General features: G+C 41.4%; 1 protein-coding gene across 3 annotated transcripts in view; it reads left to right on the forward strand.

Moving 5' to 3' along the window:
* MSN (moesin) overlaps positions 1 to 18560 on the forward strand; it is a 66522-nt gene that overhangs the window by 38489 nt on the left and 9473 nt on the right. For all 3 annotated transcript variants that reach the window (XM_038587583.1, XM_038587582.1, XM_038587581.1), the window contains 6 exons: positions 864 to 947; positions 12304 to 12399; positions 13819 to 14093; positions 15530 to 15613; positions 16305 to 16451; positions 17679 to 17775. In XM_038587583.1, coding sequence (XP_038443511.1) covers positions 885 to 947; positions 12304 to 12399; positions 13819 to 14093; positions 15530 to 15613; positions 16305 to 16451; positions 17679 to 17775 — 762 coding nt within the window. In that variant the 5' untranslated portion in view covers positions 864 to 884. The remainder of the gene's footprint in view (positions 1 to 863; positions 948 to 12303; positions 12400 to 13818; positions 14094 to 15529; positions 15614 to 16304; positions 16452 to 17678; positions 17776 to 18560) is intronic.

Below are 18560 nucleotides of genomic sequence, written 5' to 3' on the forward strand. Positions count from 1 at the left end.
ACTGTTATTTTCATTGGTGCCTGTCCCTTTCCCATTTCCCCTCTGCTGACTTGGCTTTGGTAGCACCTTTTTTCCACCCACTTGTACCTTTGCTAAGGCCCCTTTCCTTTTTTGTGCTTAAGGAGACCAATGAGACATAAATACAGGAAGTATTAACACAAGTCGATATATAGAACCATAGACACCAGCACTGAAATGGTCATCACCTAGTGTAATTGACCCTTCCTCCAGCATTACTACTATTGTACAGATGAGGTGAACTAGGGGCCAGAAAGGAGATAAGACTTTTATCCAAGGTTTTAGACTGAGACAGTTACAGTGCTAAGCTTGGAACCCAGTGTTCTTTATCTTGCTCTTAACTTGTGTTTGCAAAGATAATCCAGGCTGTGGATCAGAGGTGGGAAGAGAATGCTGTGGGCCCAGAGATGTCTGGTGTAGGTGGGGAAGGCTTCCTGGAAGAAGTATAGTCAGCACTTGCTTCCTCTTGATAGTAGGCTGATTTGCATTTTTGTGTAGCTCCTTGGTAAGTATTGCTCTGTGACACTGGGTGTATGCTATATGTTGGCAAATTGAACTCCAATAAAAAGAAATAAAAAAATAAAGGGATGTGGAGAAGACAAGGTAAAAAAAAAAGTATTGCTTTGTGGCTATGTTTTTTTGTCTTCTGTAAGCTGATTTTGGGAGCCAGGGCCAGGATATTATTTGTTTGGTTCAGTATTCTCCTTTCCTTCCCAACAATATCTAAGTTTCTCAGATTCTTAGGATTCTAGTTTCCTCTTCTGTGACTGAACAGATACACTTGTCCTAGGTTCTGCTAAGCACAGAGCTAGACAACTAACTTGCCTCTTTTGATCTCATCCTAGATCAATGTGCGTGTAACCACCATGGACGCAGAGCTGGAGTTTGCCATCCAGCCCAACACCACTGGCAAACAGCTGTTTGACCAGGTAAGGGAGGAGCTATTTGTTTCTTAGCCTCTTCCAATTGTCCCAAAAGTTTCTACCACAAGACCCACTTCTTGGGAATCTCTTCTACATGCTCCTCCAAGATAGGTCAAAACAAAGGTTGACTCCTGCCATAATAACAAAGGAGGCAAACTTTGATTTTGGCAGCCTGCACTTTGGATGGCTCCAATTAATCCTATCCTTGGTCCTGAATATGGGAGAAAAGAGAGGTAAGCAGGGTATGACTCTGTGCTAGATGCTCTAAAAATGTTAGCACATGGAATATTCCTCTCAACTCTGAAAGATGTGAGTGATCTCTTCCTTATTTTAATGATGAGAGTCAGAAATTAAATAACTTATTCTGTCTAGCCAGTATTTGGCTGGGATTTCAATGCTGCATTCTAGTCACTGTATTCTTATGGTTTCTGTCATTTTTTTTTTGCTTCCTAGTAGAAGGAAATCAACTTATTCTCCCTGAGGTAGTGTGCTCTATATACATTTCCCTCAAAATAATAGTAGGACTTAGGACATAACACCACTTCATATCCTGCAGTCATACCTGCAGATAATGCTGACATGTCATTCCCATGTCCAACACAAGGGGTGTCCCTTTATGGGGAGTTACTATTATTAGAAAGGATGTTCTATATATAATGTAATAGCCAGATGGGGGCCACAGAATCTTTCAGCATTCAAAGACTCTCCAGGGGCCAAGGGAATATGCCATTTGTGACCAGACTTCCAAGGGGTAAAAATGGGGCTCCCATTTCCAGAGGCTGGAATCCCTTTAGATGGTTATTATCCCATTTTCCTACCAGTTTCTGGTGAGGTGGGAGTCTGATATTGTCCAGGATGTTGAGACCACATGTTACCTTGATGGATTTTCCAGGCTTTCTTGATTCTTTTTCTCCTTTGCCCTCTGAGTCCCTCTGTTGTCTAAGAACTTACTCAGAGCTGGGGAGGGAAAGAAAGAAAGGCTCCTTTGACCTCTTCTCAGACTTCTTCCCAGACCCCTGGTTCTATACATTACCCTTCTCAAGCTAAATGATGCCATCCCCTGCCTTCAACACTGGGAGCTTTGTTCAGCTGCATTGGAGAGGGATAACTGTGGAGGGAGGGTGAGGAAGGCATAATTTAGAACCCAGGGTAGAAAAATTCTTGAAAAAAAGAGACTTATTAATTTGAAAAAGCCACAAGGCATGATAATTCTTTGCTAGTGTTGGTTTGATTTGTGTATTGTGGGTGTTGTTCTGTAGGAAGTCCAGATGGTAGAGAGCCCTGGACAGATGGTGTGCTACTTGTGAAAGTAACTACTTCCGAAACAAAACCTTTGAGAGACTTGAATCTTTTATACTAGATAGAGAGAGGAAAAGGAGAAAACCAGTAAGTTCATGATTTCTTATCTGGAAGATCAGTGTTGTTTTGAAAAATATCACTTATTGAGCACTTACAATGAACTAGCCTTGCCTAGGTGCTTTAGCCCTTGCAATGATCATGCCTCTGAGAGGTAAAAGAACATTCTCTAGGTTATGATGTTAGTGAGTTGTAATATGAAATTTCAAATACAGCTCTGGGTATAAAACTATAGTTTTCCCACAGTAATAGTCTTCCTGCATGAATGAGGCTGTTTGAGTTGAGAAGACTTTAAGAGGAGATGTGTTCTCTGTCTTGAGATTTCTGAGGGGCTGTCATAGGAAGGAGGGAGCAGTAATTTTCTGTGAGGTCAGATGGGGCAGAGCTAGGATCCTGTGGATGAAAAACAGAAAAAGATTTGAACTCAGACAAGGATTTGAGCATCTAGCAATCTCAGGGCCGAGGCAGGTCTGGATGAGAATCCACAGAGGTATGTGTTCACAGGCTATTTGGGGATATGATCTATTCCCTCTCTCTAACTTGATGAGTCATAGGGAAGAAGTCTATTCTGTCTGGCCTTTGAGACCCATTATTCAAGGAGGCCCTCCTGGTGCCATTGGGGCCTAGGAGGAAGGGGTTGGACTCTTTATAAGAAATTGACAAAAGCTCTGGGGCCATCCTGGAACCCAGAAGTTGTCTGGCCAATGACTAGAGAGGAAGCTGACTGGAGAGGAAGCACCCTCTTTGGTACCAGTAATAAATAACAGGGAATAATAGGAATTCATAGCTTGAGGAGACACAAGACCTGGTAGGAAAGGGAAGTATGGCCCATAGTTTCTCCATTTGCCTTTGGGAATGTACACATAGCTAGGGAATGGAAAGAACACATTTTGCTACAGCAATTCTGTCACTTACCACCACTTCTAAAGCCTGAGGTTCTTTAGAGGGCTCTTGATTACCTAGGTGCCACTAAAAGACAGTGCCACCACCATGAGTTCCATTTTGAGAACCCCTTGCTTCGCTCTACCCCAGCCAGTGGTTCTAACTGTACCTACCCCTTCCTTCAAGATACTGAGCTGTGCAAAAAAGGTGAAGTCTCAGAGCATCCATTCACTTATTTGTTCATTGACTGACTCACTATTGACTGAAGGTCTACTGTGTCTCAAAAAAAATCTCTAGACCTATCAAACACATCTCTGTCCTTAAGGATCTTGGAGTTCCTTATCCTATAGAAGCAGAGAGAAGTAAATGCAACACAACTTTCTTCCCACATAGCATAAAACACCCTTTAAGATAAGGTTATGTATGGAAGTGATGTAGTGCATAAAGTATGGGATTTAGTGTCATCCTTGGGTGCAAATTCTGTCCTGCTATCTAGCTGTGTGACCTTAGATGGCTCATTTAACCTCTTAGGACTTTACTTTTCTCAGTAAAATGGTAACCAAACTAATTTCAGAGATTTTGTGGTCTTATTTAATCCTCAAATAAGTAAAGTGTCTTGTGTATAGCAGACATTCGAATATTGGTTGTTCTTATTAAGGGCTAAATAAGTAGTAGAAATTGCCCTAGGAGTTCAGATAAGGGAGCCATTAAATCAGGCAGCTTGTCTGGCTTGTAAAGTCCTTAGGATTTATGGACTCTGCATTGACGGCAACAACCTTTCCTTCTCTTTCTTCCATTTTTATTTTATAAAATAACATCTATCATTATAATAGTAATATACTCATCTTATAGATGAAGGACTTAGGCTTACAAGGGTGAAAAGACCTGTTTTAGGTCAGATAGCTAGGAAGTGGTATAGTGGCTTGAATCAAGGCATATATCATTTGCAGTTTTCCTAGTGGCTTTTGTCAGCTGTGTCTTCTGTGACCTCCTCTCTTTTTGTCTGTTCCTATTCTGAGTGGAGGAAATTTTCCCCTAAACTTAGAATCCTAGCTGAGTGTGTTCTACACTGTAGAGCAGGTGGCTGGTTGAATACAGGCAGGGTAGAGTAGCAGAAACAGCATTGGTGGCAGCCCCTACCAGAACTTTCTAGTAGTGCATTGATTTGCTTTCAAAAGGGTGGCTGATGCAGCTACTGCCAAGACTGTAGTGGGATCTCAGTGGGCCTCAGGTGTTTGGGCATTGATGGGGTCTGCACATGATTTTTCATGCAGTTTTCCTTTTGAGGCTTCAGTTTCCCAATCCTGCTCTGGGCTTCTGAAGTGGCCCATTATATCACTAGTTGGTTTACTAATATAGATGCATGGGGGATATGGAGAGGAGGGCTCTGGGCTCTGGACTTGACCTGATTTCCCCTTCCCTCCATAGACCTCAGATGTAGGCAGCCTTTACGTGCAGAAGAGAGACAAAGAGGGTTATTTCTTACATCAGATGCTCCTAGTAATAGTGAGGATTTTCTCAGAGGCAAATCTCTTCCCCTCACTGAACCTCAGTTTTCTAGTTTGTGCTGCTTGGACTTTATAATGCTTCACACTCTGTTGTGAGGGTTTCTGTTGTGTGGCTCAATAGAATTAACAGCCAGTGTCTTAAACACTGAAGTCCTAGTTTCTGTAGGTATATATGGCAGGTTTTAGGAGGTACACAGACCTATGGGCAGAATTTGATTCAGTATCTTAGAGCATTAGTTTTAGTTGTGATGTTATCTATTTCATCATTAAAACATTGGGGTACCTAGGTGTCTCGGTTGAGCATCTGACACTTGGTTTTGATTCAGATCATGATCACATGGGTTGTGGGATTGACCTCCACTTAGGTTCCACACTCAGTGAGGAGTCTGCTTGAGAATTCTCTCCCATGCCCCACTCATGGGCATGCATGCCCTCTCACTCAAATAACTAACTAACTAAATAAATAAATCTTTAAAAATAAAAAAAAATGATATTTAAGGAGTAAAATGTAAGATGTGCAGATACATTAAAATTAAACCTGAGGCTTCAAAGAAATTCTGGCTTTAGCCATTTACATATGTTCCCCTACCCTTTTTGTCCTCTGGGTATGCGCATTTATTATTTTCTGCTGCTCATGGATTTCTTCCATGGCAGATTTGAGAAGTGGTAGTTCAGGCCAGATAAGTTGGCATTCTGGAGTCAAAGGGAGCCAAGAAAGAATCTTTTTTTTCCTTTTAATCAGAGATGGAGCCATTTATGAGTAGACTGGGAAGGACCCTAGTCACTCTAGTCACAGATGTTGTTCCTAGAACAAGAACCTAGAGACTCCCTCCCTCTAGAAAATAAGATTTCTCTTTTCTTTTGGGTGGAAGTCTCAGCTGGAAGCAAGCAAATCTTGGCCTCATTTCCAAGTGGAGACATGAGTAGCCCAATCAAATGATTCCCAGTACCCTGTGGAGCTTAAATGGGAGATTTCCTTATGACCTGGAGTTTAGGGGTTATCTGTTTTATCCTTTGTTTTTTTTTCCAGTCTCAGTTCTGACTTTACATCATATTTCCTTCCCTCCACACCCTTATTTCCTCACTTTGGGACTTCAGTGGATGCTGAGAGAGATTGCTCATCTCTCAAAGCCCTGAAGCCTAAGGAAGTGGAAAATTTATATGCATCTGACTTTGCTGTGTTCATAAAGGAAGGGGCAGAGTTCAGAGAGATTAAAATTTGCTACTGATCTTGAAATATATATTTTTAAATATCACTTTAGCTGTTATTTGTTCAACTGCTCCTGAGAGATACTGCAGATCCTAGAACTATTTTGGGCCCTGTTATATTCTTCTCATTACATCCCTACTCATCCTTCTAGTGAAACAGACAACATAGTGCAAAATGAAGCAAAGGAGCTCACTCCTGGAACCTCTAGGACTGGCCACATAGTCTGTACCTGCCTTAGTCCTTTTTTAATTCTGGGCCTTCTGAGCCTCTACAATTGGTACAGGCAGAGGCCAGTTGCTGTCCTACCAGTTCTGTTCTGAGTCTGCCATCCCATGACCTAGCATCCTGGCCCTAATGGTCCATCTTCAGTGTGCCTCTTTGTCTACTGGGACTGAATTACTTCTTCGCCACCAATTGCATCTAGACATACTATTCTTCTACAACCCTGTGGAAAATCATTAGAACTGTTAATTGGGTTCTACCTTAAATATAAGATGAGATAAGAGGTACATTAAGTAATCTTTTATATCCATACCCTACCCCTCTATCCTCTGCAAAAAAAGCAAATATCACTTTTAAACATGAACATTTTTATGTTCTCCATCTAAAACTTATAGGGAATTCCTATTGCCTATTATCTTAGACTCAGGGACTCACCTTGCCATTGAATCATGGAAGTCTTTTGATCTTTCCTTAACATAACCCACATACAACTTATCTTTTTTTTTTTTTTTTTTGGATAACGCCCACACCGATTATGGAGGGCAATCTGCTTTATTTTTTAAAAATTTCTTTTTATTGGAGTTCAATTTGCCAACATAGAGCATAACACCCAGTGCTCATCCCATCAAGTGCCCCCCTCAGTGCCCGTCAGTCATCCCAACCCCCCGCCCACCTCCCTTTCCACCACCCCTTGTTCGTTTCCCAGAGTGAGGAGTCTCTCATGTTCTGTCACCCTCTTTGATATTTCCCACTCATTTTCTCTCCTTTCCCCTTTATTCCTTTTCACTATTTTTTATATTCCCCAAATGAATGAGACCATATAATGTTTGTCCTTCTCTGATTGACTTACTTCACTCAGCATAATACCCTCCTGTTCCATCCACGTTGAAGCAAATGGTGGGTATTTGTCATTTCTAATGGCTAATATTCCATTGTATACATAGACCACATCTTCTTTATCCATTCATCTTTCGATGGACACCGAGGCTCCTTCCACAGTTGGGCTATTGTGGACATTGCTGATATAAACATTAGGGTGCAAGTGTCCCGGCGTTTCACTGCATCTGTATCTTTGGGGTAAATGCCCAGCAGTGCAATTGCTGGGTCGTAGGGCAGATCTATTTTTAACTCTTTGAGGAACCTCTACACAGTTTTCCAGAGTGGCTGTACCAGTTCACATTCCCACCAACAGTGCAAGAGGGACCTATCAGATAAAGGGCTAGTATCCAAGATCTATAAAGAACTTATTAAAGTCAACAGCAAAGAAACAAACAATCCAATCCTGAAATGGGCAAAAGACATGAACAGAAATCTCACAGAGGAAGACATAGACATGGCCAACAAGCACATGAGAAAATGCTCCGCATCACTGGCCATCAGGGAAATACAAATCAAAACCACAATGAGATACCACCTCACACCACTGAGAATGAGGAAAATTAACAAGACAGGAAACAACAAATGTTGGAGAGGATGTGGACAACTTATCTTTTCTAATCATGTTCCTAGTTACTCAAGTTAGCAAGAGGTAGGTGGGAAATGGGAATCTATTTCTTTTTTTTTATTTCTTAGTCATTTACAAATAACCTAATTAGTGGAATAAATGTGAAGGAATAAAGAGGCTGTAAGTCACACCATTTTAGTAGATGGGAAAGCTGGATAGATGGGGAAGCTAAGGCCCAGAGAGGGAAATGTGTTGCCTTAAGATCACATAGCAAATTAGAGACAGAGGGGAGACTTTCACTCAGGTTTCTTGATACCTGATTTAAGCTATGAAAGGGAGGGTGACCATCATGCATGCCCTGGGGGCAATAAAGGTTGAGGATTTGGGGATATGGCTTCTCCCCAAAGTGGTTGTTGACTGAGCCTAGTGGAAAGCCAGAAATGATCAAAGTTCATTACCTGGCTGGGATATGTGGGCAAAAGAGATAAAGAAGTTAGTTACTAAAAAAAAAAAAAAAAAAGAAGTTAGTTACTTGGGAACTCTAGGGTTCCTAAGCTCATATGAATCCTTGGAATTAAAAGAGGGCATTCTATAAAAGAAAGGGTACAGGTTTTGAAATCATACACATCAGGATTCTAGTCTAGTCTCTATGGTTTTAGGTAGGTTGCCTCTTTTTAGGGGTGTGCAATTAAAAAATATATATTTAAATTCTAGTTGACACACAGTGAATTATTGGTTTCAGGGGTAGAATTCAATGATTCATCACTTACATAAAACACCCAGTGCTCATCACAGCAAGTGCCTTCTTTAATATCCATCACCCATCATAGGTCATTACCCACCCACATCCCTCCATCAACCCTGAGTTTGTTGTCTATTGTTAAGAGTCTCTTGTGGTTTGTTTCCCTCTCTCCTTTTCTTTCCCCCTTCCCATATGTTTCTTAAATTCTACATATGAGTGTATGGCATTTGTCCTTCTCTGGTTGACTAATTTCGCTTAGCATAATATATTCTAGCTCCATGGACATCATTGCAAGTGGCAAGATTTCATTCTTTTTGTTGGCTGAGTAAAATTCCAATATATATATATATATATATATATAATCTCCCACATGTTCTTTTTTTTAATTTATTTTTTATTGGTGTTCAATTTACTAACATACAGAATAACCCCCAGTGCCCGTCACCCATTCACTCCCACCCCCCGCCCTCCTCCCCTTCTACCACCCCTAGTTCGTTTCCCAGAGCTAGCAGTCTTTACGTTCTGTCTCCCTTTCTGATATTTCCCACACCTTTGTTCTCTCTTCCCTTATATTCCCTTTCACTATTATTTATATTCCCCAAATGAATGAGAACATATAATGTTTGTCCTTCTCTGACTGACTTACTTCACTCAGCATAATACCCTCCAGTTCCATCCACGTTGAAGCAAATGGTGGGTATTTGTCATTTCTAATGGCTGAGTAATATTCCATTGTATACATAAACCACATCTTCTTTATCCATTCATCTTTCGTTGGACACCGAGGCTCCTTCCACAGTTTGGCTATCGTGGCCATTGCTGCTATAAACATCGGGGTGCAGGTGTCCCGGCGTTTCATTGCATTTGTATCTTTGGGGTAAATCCCCAACAGTGCAATTGCTGGGTCGTAGGGCAGGTCTATTTTTAACTGTTTGAGGAACCTCCACACAGTTTTCCAGAGTGGCTGCACCAGTTCACATTCCCACCAACAGTGTATGAGGGTTCCCTTTTCTCCGCATCCTCTCCAACATTTGTTGTTTCCTGCCTTGTTAATTTGCCCCATTCTCACTGGTGTGAGGTGGTATCTCATTGTGGTTTTGATTTGTATTTCCCTGATGGCAAGTGATGCAGAGCATTTTCTCATATGCATGTTGGCCATGTCTATGTCTTCCTCTGTGAGATTTCTCTTCATGTCTTTTGCCCATTTCATGATTGGATTGTTTGTTTCTTTGGTGTTGAGTTTAATAAGTTCTTTATAGATCTTGGAAACTAGCCCTTTATCTGATATGTCATTTGCAAATATCTTCTCCCATTCTGTAGGTTGTCTTTGAGTTTTGTTGACTGTATCCTTTGCTGTGCAAAAGCTTCTTATCTTGATGAAGTCCCAATAGTTCATTTTTGCTTTTGTTTCTTTTGCCTTCGTGGATGTATCTTGCAAGAAGTTACTATGGCCGAGTTCAAAAAGGGTGTTGCCTGTGTTCTTCTCTAGGATTTTGATGGAATCTTGTCTCACATTTAGATCTTTCATCCATTTTGAGTTTATCTTTGCTCCCACATGTTCTTTATCCATTCATCATTTCATGGACATTTGGGCTCTCTCCATAGTTTGCCTATTGTTGGTAATGCTGCTATAAGCAGGGTACTGGGCAGCCCTGGTGGCTCAGCGGTTTAGCGCCTGCCTTCAGCCCAGGGTGTGATCCTGGAGACCCCGGATCGAGTCCCACGTCAGGCTCCCTGCATGGAGCCTGCTTCTCCCTCTGCCTGTGTCTCTGCCTCTCTCTCTCTCTCTCTCTCTCTCTCTCTATCTATCTATCTCTATCTCTCTGTCTCTCATGAATAAATAAATAACATCTTAAAAATAAAAAATAAATAAACAGGGTACATGTATCCCTTTGAAACTGAATTACTTAATTTTGATTCAGTTTGCCAACATATAGTATAATTTTATACTTTAGGTAAATACCTAGTAGTGCAATTGCTGGATCATAGCATGGTTCTATTTTTAACGTTTTGAGGAACCTCCATACTGTTCTCCAGAGTGACTGCATCAGTTTGCATTACATTCCGACCAACAGTGCTAGAGGATTCCCCTTTCTCCACATCCTTGCCAAGACCTGTTGTTTCTTGTGTTGTTAATTTTAGCCATTCTGACAGGTGTGAAGTGGTGTCTCATTGTGGTTTTGATTTGTATTTTCCCTTTTTTTTTTTTTTACTTTTCATTTTTTAATTTTTATTTATTTTTTATTATATAAATTTATTTTTTATTTGTGTTCAATTTGCCAACATATAGAAATTTTTTAATAATAAATTTATTTTTTATTGGTGTTCAATTTACCAACATACAGAATAACACCCAGTGCTCATCCCATCAAGTGCCCACCTCAGTGCCCGTCACCCAGTCACCCCCACCCCCCGCCCACTTCCCCTTCCACCACCCCTGGTTCATTTCCCAGAGTTAGGAGTCTTTCATGTTCTGTCTCCCTTTCTGATATTTCCCACTCATTTTTTCTCCTTTCCCCTTTATTCCCTTTCACTATTTTTATTATATATTTGTATTTTCCTAATGATGAGTGATGTTGAACATCTTTTCATGTATCTGTTAGCCATCTGGATGGAAAGGTGTCTATTCATGTCGTCTAGGCAACTTGTCTCAATCTTTTGTTTCTTCATTTGTAAAATAGAGAATAGATATCTCAGGGTTGTTCAGTGTTTATTACCTGGTATATAATAGATGCTGAATAGTTTTGAGCTACTTATTCCTTGGGACCTCTGAAGCTCTAGACTGTAAGCCTTAGGAGTGACTATGGGGTCTGGCTTTGGGTGCATAGTAGGAACTTTGTGGATATAGTGGAGGTGTGTGTGTGTGTGTGTGTGTGTGTGTGTGTGTGTTGAGGGGAGATATGATTTATTCACAAGGAAGGAAATTAGCAATATTGGGTTCTTCTTTCCTATTTCTATCTCCAGGTAAATTTCTTCACCTCACTCTTCTACCTCCCCTGCCCACCCCTCAAGAAAAATAAAAAAGAACACTGTCAGCATAACATCATTAGAATGTGGGTCAGCTTTATTGCCTCCATCTCCAGTGGTAGGCATGCTAGGGTTCAGCTGTCAGCCAGAACCATTAATATACTAATATCAGGGACTAGAAAACAAACCCCATCTCCTGGCTGGCCTCCCTTTCCTACCACTGCTTAACTAAGAGGCCCAGAACACCAGAGGCCACTTAGCTACTGAGATACTCACCCTGTTTCTACACTCTCTTTTCCACTTTCAACCTGTGTGAGTAGTAAGGGGAATCACAACTAGCCTCTAATCAGGGCTGGAAAGAAGCATATTAGCATCCAGACATAGCACATCTTTGGAGTATATAGATACCACAGTGCCTGCTATGTCTCCCCAGACATTCTTTCTTGGGGCATTGTAAATGGACTCAGAAGAGTATGGGCATATTCCTAGTTGCTAAGATAAAGGAGCAACATAGAAGATATAGGAGTTAAACTAATAATCTCTACTTCCAGCCTGTAATTCATCCTGGAGTAGAAAGGCACCTGGCATAATAGAGGGAAGAATTGGCGGAAAACACTGGATTTGAATGGGTTTGGAGTCAAACAGACCTGCCTCTGCTATTCACTAACTGAACCTCCACTTCTCAGAATCTTACTTTCATTATCAATAAAATGAGCCTAATTGTAAATGTATCACAGAACTATTGTGAAAATCAAAGGGGATAATGAATATAGTTATTGGTGTGTGGTAGTGGTCCTAAGTGATGGATCTGTTTCCTACCTCAGCAGAAGTATTTTGTGTAGATCGATGCTGATATCATTTGACTGCTGCCCAAGTGTATTTCTTTGTCAGACCCTGGACACCTTATGTCCTTTAAAATACGGGATCATGTCAGTTTAACTTTTGTGTCCTCTATGCCTGGCACAAAGTAGGCATTCAGTCATTGGCTGTTTTTTTTTTGTTGTTGTTGTTGTTGTTGTTTTCTTTTCTAGGTGGTGAAAACTATTGGCCTGAGGGAAGTTTGGTTTTTTGGTCTGCAATACCAGGACACTAAAAACTTCTCCACTTGGCTGAAACTCAATAAGAAGGTAACTGCTTAAAAAAAAAAAAAGAAGGTAACTGCTTACCTCATTGTTAGATTTGGAATTCATTCCTCCATCATATCTTATTCAAGGGAGTTAATATGTGCTAGCTGGCAAATACAGGGCTGTGTTTTTCACCGGGTGGTCTATTGACCACTAGATCAGAATAAGGGCAGAGGACCCAGCTAAGGCAGAGCTCCTACCCTGTTTCCATTTGGACTTCTAACACTGAGAATGGCCAGTGTCCAGGAGGAAGAGAGCCTTCCCTTTCTCCTGGGAGCTCTGTCTTAAACTTCGGCTTGTTTTATACCATAGTCATTAATGGCTTTTCTTTTTTCTTAAGATATTTAACTTATTCATCCATGAGAGACACAGAGAGAAAGGCAGAGACATAGGCAGAGGGAGAATCAGGCTCCCTGTGGGGAGCCCAATGGGGCTCGATTCCAGGACCCTGAAATCACACCCTGAGTTGAAGCAGATGTTAAACCACTGAGCTACCCAGGCGTCCCCTGCTTCTCTCTTTCTTGATTTTCTTTCTCCCATAGGCATCTACACATAAGTTTATTAACATACATATTTTTTTCAACTTCTTATTTCAATTGTAGCTAGTTAACATAGAGTGCAATATTATTTGCAGGTATAGAACTTAGTGATTCATTGCTTACATACAACATCTGGTGCTCATCACAAGTGCTCTCCTTAATACCCATCACCTATTTAACCCATTCTTTCTTGATTTTCTATCTCAGTTGAACTCCAAATGAGATGATTTGAGTATAGGCATATTCAGGCTCTTCACCTCCAAGCAGTCTTACTGAAGGAACATGATCATGTTCCTCCATCTCAGTATTCTCAAACTTCCTAACTTTATCCTTGGAGGTTTCCAATGTCTTGTGGCTTATGTTTCTGATTGTGTCTAGGGATAAGTGCTTCACCTTCTGGCAAAGTCTGATTTTCCTGAAGAGTGGAGACTTTTTTGCTGGACAAATGTGGAGCTGTTAAGAGCCAATTTTAGGCTTTAAAAGACAGCTTAGTTTGTTTTCGTCTAGCCAATTCCCAGGCCCCAATGATACATACCAGTTTTTACTTTGCTAATTTATGGTGTTGGAGGAGCCTTAAAAGAAGAGTTTTCTTAAGCCTAACCTCAAAATTTAGGGTCATTTGGCATATTGTCAGATAGTGGTGGCTTGAAGGCTTATGACCATCACTGGGTATAAGGTCATTTCAAGAAGGAATCCCCAAAAGGAAGCAATTATAGACATGGGATTGGGTTCCCAGTGAAAACAATGTATCTCTTTTCTGAATTACCAGAACAGTTGCCACTGGCTCTTTGGGATTAGCCAAATTGATGACCTTTCAGTGTCTCTCCCCACTCTACAACCAAAGTCTATTTTTTGAAACCCCATAACCGCTTGTTTCTCCCAGGTGACTGCCCAGGATGTACGAAAGGAAAGCCCCCTGCTCTTCAAGTTCCGGGCCAAGTTCTACCCTGAGGATGTATCTGAGGAATTGATCCAGGACATCACACAGCGCCTATTCTTCCTGCAAGTAAAGGAGGGCATTCTCAGTGATGAGATTTACTGCCCACCTGAAACTGCTGTGCTGCTGGCTTCCTATGCTGTCCAGTCTAAGTATGGCGACTTTAATAAGGAAGTCCACAAGTCTGGCTACTTGGCTGGAGACAAGTTGCTGCCACAGAGGTAAGGTGGTGCCTTTAGTCATCTGCTCTGGCAAGGAGGAGGTCTGTGGCTGACCAAGCCTTATTATACGGGACTTCCATATCTGTTCCTTTCTACTAGTGTCTGTCTGAAGACCATTTTATGAATACTGGTTTTTCCTTTGCTAATTTATGGTGTTGGGAGAGCCCTCAAAGAGGAGCTTTCTTAAACCTAACCTCAAAATTTGGGGGCAGTTTGTATAAGAGAGACATATCTGCATATGGCACCATACCCTGCTGTTTCTCTGACTCTCAAAAGGCTTTTTTCCCCTCTCTACTTTGGCCTAATTACAGAATTGTGTTACTCTGGAAGCAGTTGCTTATACAGATTACCAGAGACAGATTGACTCTTCCTACCCTGGTTCCATTTTTCAATCCTTTTCACTAATTTAGACCTCTTATATCAGAGGCTCACAGGAGGAAGGGAGAAATACCCAAGCCAGGGATATGAGGGAGCTCCAACAGTCTTTAAATACCAATAAAGAGTGTACAGAGCTTTCTGCTTTTATAAACTTCAAAGCTGAAGGCTTTCAAACACTCATTATTTTTTGTTTTAGCATCACAACAATACACAAAATGAATAAGACAGACATATCTTATTTCCTGGCTAAGGAAATAGATCAAGGTGCTCACTCTGAGCTGCCAGATCTCTCACAGCTCATTTGAGGTGCCAGACCTGGAACCCTAGTCTCTTGAATTTTTAACTCTGGGTTTTTCCCTACTGCATCTAGTGGCCATTTTTATAAGCTTTTGGATGGAAGGAAAAGTTATTCTGGGAGCCTCAGTCCCATTGGAGCTGTGGCATATGCACAACTTACCTGAAGGTATTAGGGATAATGGCTGTGCCCTAAGACTCTCTCTGAGTCTGCTTTGATGTCTGAGATGGCATATTTAAAAGAAGTCTTGTTTATGAACTAGATCTGGGAACTTGAGCCTGTTAGTTTATTCTAAAGCCATTTAGACTCAGTTCTCTGTTCTGTAGTAACTGGCTGTAATCTCATCCCTGAGCAATTTTCTCATAAACACAAACTATTGGTCCCACAAGGATCTGGGAGAGAGTATCACCTCCTCTGTGAAGCCAATCTCTACTCTTAGCTCCTCAGGTCAGCATAGACTCCTGATATATTACTGCCTTACTTGGAAACCACAGCACATTATTGGATTTTCTGGTTAAAACTACAAAGGAAGGTGTTTCCATTGTCTTTATTTTCTACCCATTCTTGTATCTCTCCTACCTCTCAGGCAACTCCCTATATCTACTTAATACCTCCTGCTATAATTTCAGTCTACTTCCAGTATGACCTCAGTGGGTTGACTCTATATCTTCTTTGCCTCAACCCCTCAGAGTGCTTAGTGGGCTTCCCTTCACTCCTGCATTTGGGGTTTTGTGCTTGAAACTACTATCTATTGTCTTTCCAGGGTCCTAGAGCAGCATAAACTCAACAAGGACCAGTGGGAAGAGCGGATCCAGGTGTGGCATGAGGAGCACCGAGGCATGCTCAGGTAAATATTACCCTAGCAACTCTGGGTTCTACTGCTTTTGCAGGGAGAATAAGAGTAGGTTCTGGGGGAAAGAGGCAAAGGACTGGGGGCATTGGAGGATGTTGGAGAGAAAGGGATAGGAATGCAATTATAGGGGAAATTAGAGATAGAAGGTAAATTAAGGATCATTATATAGTTATATATTTTTGAATGATGGCAACTGATAGCCTAAATAGTTTTTACCATAAAGAACCAGGAGGGACCTCAGGATCCCTAGAGAGCTTCTGGAGTACCAGGAACTCCTCCCCAAGAAAGAAATGAGGAAGGAGCCCTATAATCATGGCAGATCAATTGGGCATTGTCTAGCTGGGGAACAAATTTTATTTTGCCATCACCACACCATTTGGGCTCTGCTAAGAACATAAGAGGTTTCATTGCAGCTAACATACCAGAGGCTACCAAGAGTCAGCCCACCCTTATTCCCCTTGAAAACCTCAGATCTTAGACTCCTGTCAGCAGGTTTTGTTTGACAAAAGTTAGGTTGTGCTCTATTTTCCATCATCTCACCTTTTTTCCCCTTCCCCCACTCCCCCGCAATGGCAAGGTTCTTGTCAGAAGTGCAGGGCAGATAGGCTATCTCCCTGGGTCTGATTCACAGGTTCCACTCTATAACAGCCCCCTCTCCCCACCCCACCTGAAATCTGTTATTTAGGGAAGATGCTGTTCTAGAGTATCTGAAGATTGCCCAGGACCTGGAGATGTATGGTGTGAACTACTTCAGCATCAAGAACAAGAAAGGCTCAGAGCTGTGGCTGGGGGTGGATGCCCTAGGTCTCAACATCTACGAGCAGAATGACAGGTATAGCTCAGAGTTCTCTTAGTTAATTTGGACTATTCTGACACCTAGGGTTCATCATGAAGTAGGACTCTACCTCCTGGGTCCCACTGGGTCCCACCTGTTTCTACCTGGATCAGCCCAACTGATTGCACAACCTCCCAGACCTCTAAATCTTGCATTGACTAGACTTGCACCATCCAGTATGGTAGTTGCTGGCTACATGTGGCTATTAAACTCTTGAAATGTGGCTTCTCTTTAATTGAGATATACTGTAAGTGTAAACTATACACAAGACTTTGAAGACTTAGTGTGAAAAACAGAATGATGAATATCTCAATATTTTTTAAATACTAATTTACATGTTCAAATTACAGTCTTTTGGATATACTGGGTTAAATGAAGTGTTCTTATAGTTACTCCTACCTGTTTCTCTTTACTTATTTTCATGTCGCTACTAGAAAATTTAAAATTACATGTGTGCCATTCATTATATTTCCATTGGACAGCGTTAGCCTAGTACCCATCCTGTCAGGATTTGTAATTAATCCATTAATCCCACTCCTATAGGATGATTATATGCCTTTTGGCCAATATTACCTCTTGCTACGGACTTATCTCACTTGCTTATTTTTTTTCCCCTTTGTCTGCTCTTTTTCCCTTTGGTGAGGTTGGATGTAATAAATGATTGTTCCATGTAACTTCTTTTTTTAAAGATTTATTTATTTATTCATGAGAGACACACAGAGAGAGGCAGAGACATAGGCAGAGGAAGAAGCAGGCTCTCTGCAGGAGCCCAATGTGGGACTTGATCCCGGAACTCCAGGATCACGCCCAGAGTCGGAGGCAGACGCTCAACCGCTGAGCCACCTAGGCATCCCAAGTTCCATGTAACTTATTAATCTTGGAGCTCATTGTTTACGTTCTTCCCAACTGTTAAAACCTTGGGTAGAGAGTCCCAGTAAAATAGGGCTAGAGATTCTTGTGAGAGATTTTTACAAGGTCCATGCCGCAACAAAAAATACAATAAAACAAACCTTAGAGTTTGGGACAAGAAATAATAGGCTGGTTGTGTTATCATGAGATACATTTTGCACCCTCAATGCTGGCAACTGACCTGGTGATTAACACTGGCTGAGCTGACAATGAATCTTTCTCCTTAAGGAAGAAGTTGGGGGTGCAGAGGGCAAACCACCAACCCTCTATGTCCTTCTTGTCTTTCCTTTGTCCTGATGTTCTTGTTCTCTACAGACTGACTCCCAAGATAGGCTTTCCCTGGAGTGAAATCAGAAATATTTCTTTCAATGACAAGAAATTTGTCATCAAGCCCATTGACAAAAAAGCCCCGGTAAGTGATTCCTCCTCCTGGCCAAGACAGGTACTTGCCAAGACCTGGATAATGTTAGGAGAAATCATGTCATTGTATGTTTCTCTCATTTTTTTTGTGGAGGGGGGTGGGAATAGGAGGCCCAAAAGGAGATTGGCACTGGAAGGGGACATTGATGACAATACATGACCAGAAGGCATCCTGCTACCTGTGTGTTAGGAAAAGCATAGATGAGGGAGAGCCACAGGCAGTCTAAATGCTGCCCCTTAGCCACTGTCTTCTGCTGTCCTTATGCTCTGGAGTGGAAACAAAGAGTGCATCTTATTTTTTAAAGCATCTAGGCTGCAGAAAGTGAAACTGTATATGTACTTGATTTATTTTTAATTGTGAAGAAAAGACAAGGTCAGGAGTCCAGATCCAAAGATGATCTTCCAAACTTTCTTTTGTTATAACTTTGCTACTGTACTCTCAAGACTTATCTCCAGAGCAACCCAACAACAAAAAAAGGGCTTTGGGTCCAGTCATTCTTCTAACATGCTCACCATACTTTTCAGCTGCCTGTAGCTGATAAGACTGGAAAGCTAGTGATTGAAAGTAGGATAGAAAACAGAAAAGGGTCTCCTCTTTTGATGTACCTTATGTCTAACAAAGGTCAAAAGCCATGCCGAGACAGAGCCTCCTCATGAGGCCTCAACATTTTTCTCCAGCCCTAAGGTCTCTGAACTTCTGCTGCTAGGCACTTTATATATGTTACTGTGTTTAACCCTCAACAACATTGCCAGGTAGGTAGTAGCATATCTATTTTA

Source organism: Canis lupus, chromosome X (assembly GCF_011100685.1).
Source record: "Canis lupus familiaris isolate Mischka breed German Shepherd chromosome X, alternate assembly UU_Cfam_GSD_1.0, whole genome shotgun sequence".
NCBI classification, from domain to species: domain Eukaryota; kingdom Metazoa; phylum Chordata; class Mammalia; order Carnivora; family Canidae; genus Canis; species Canis lupus.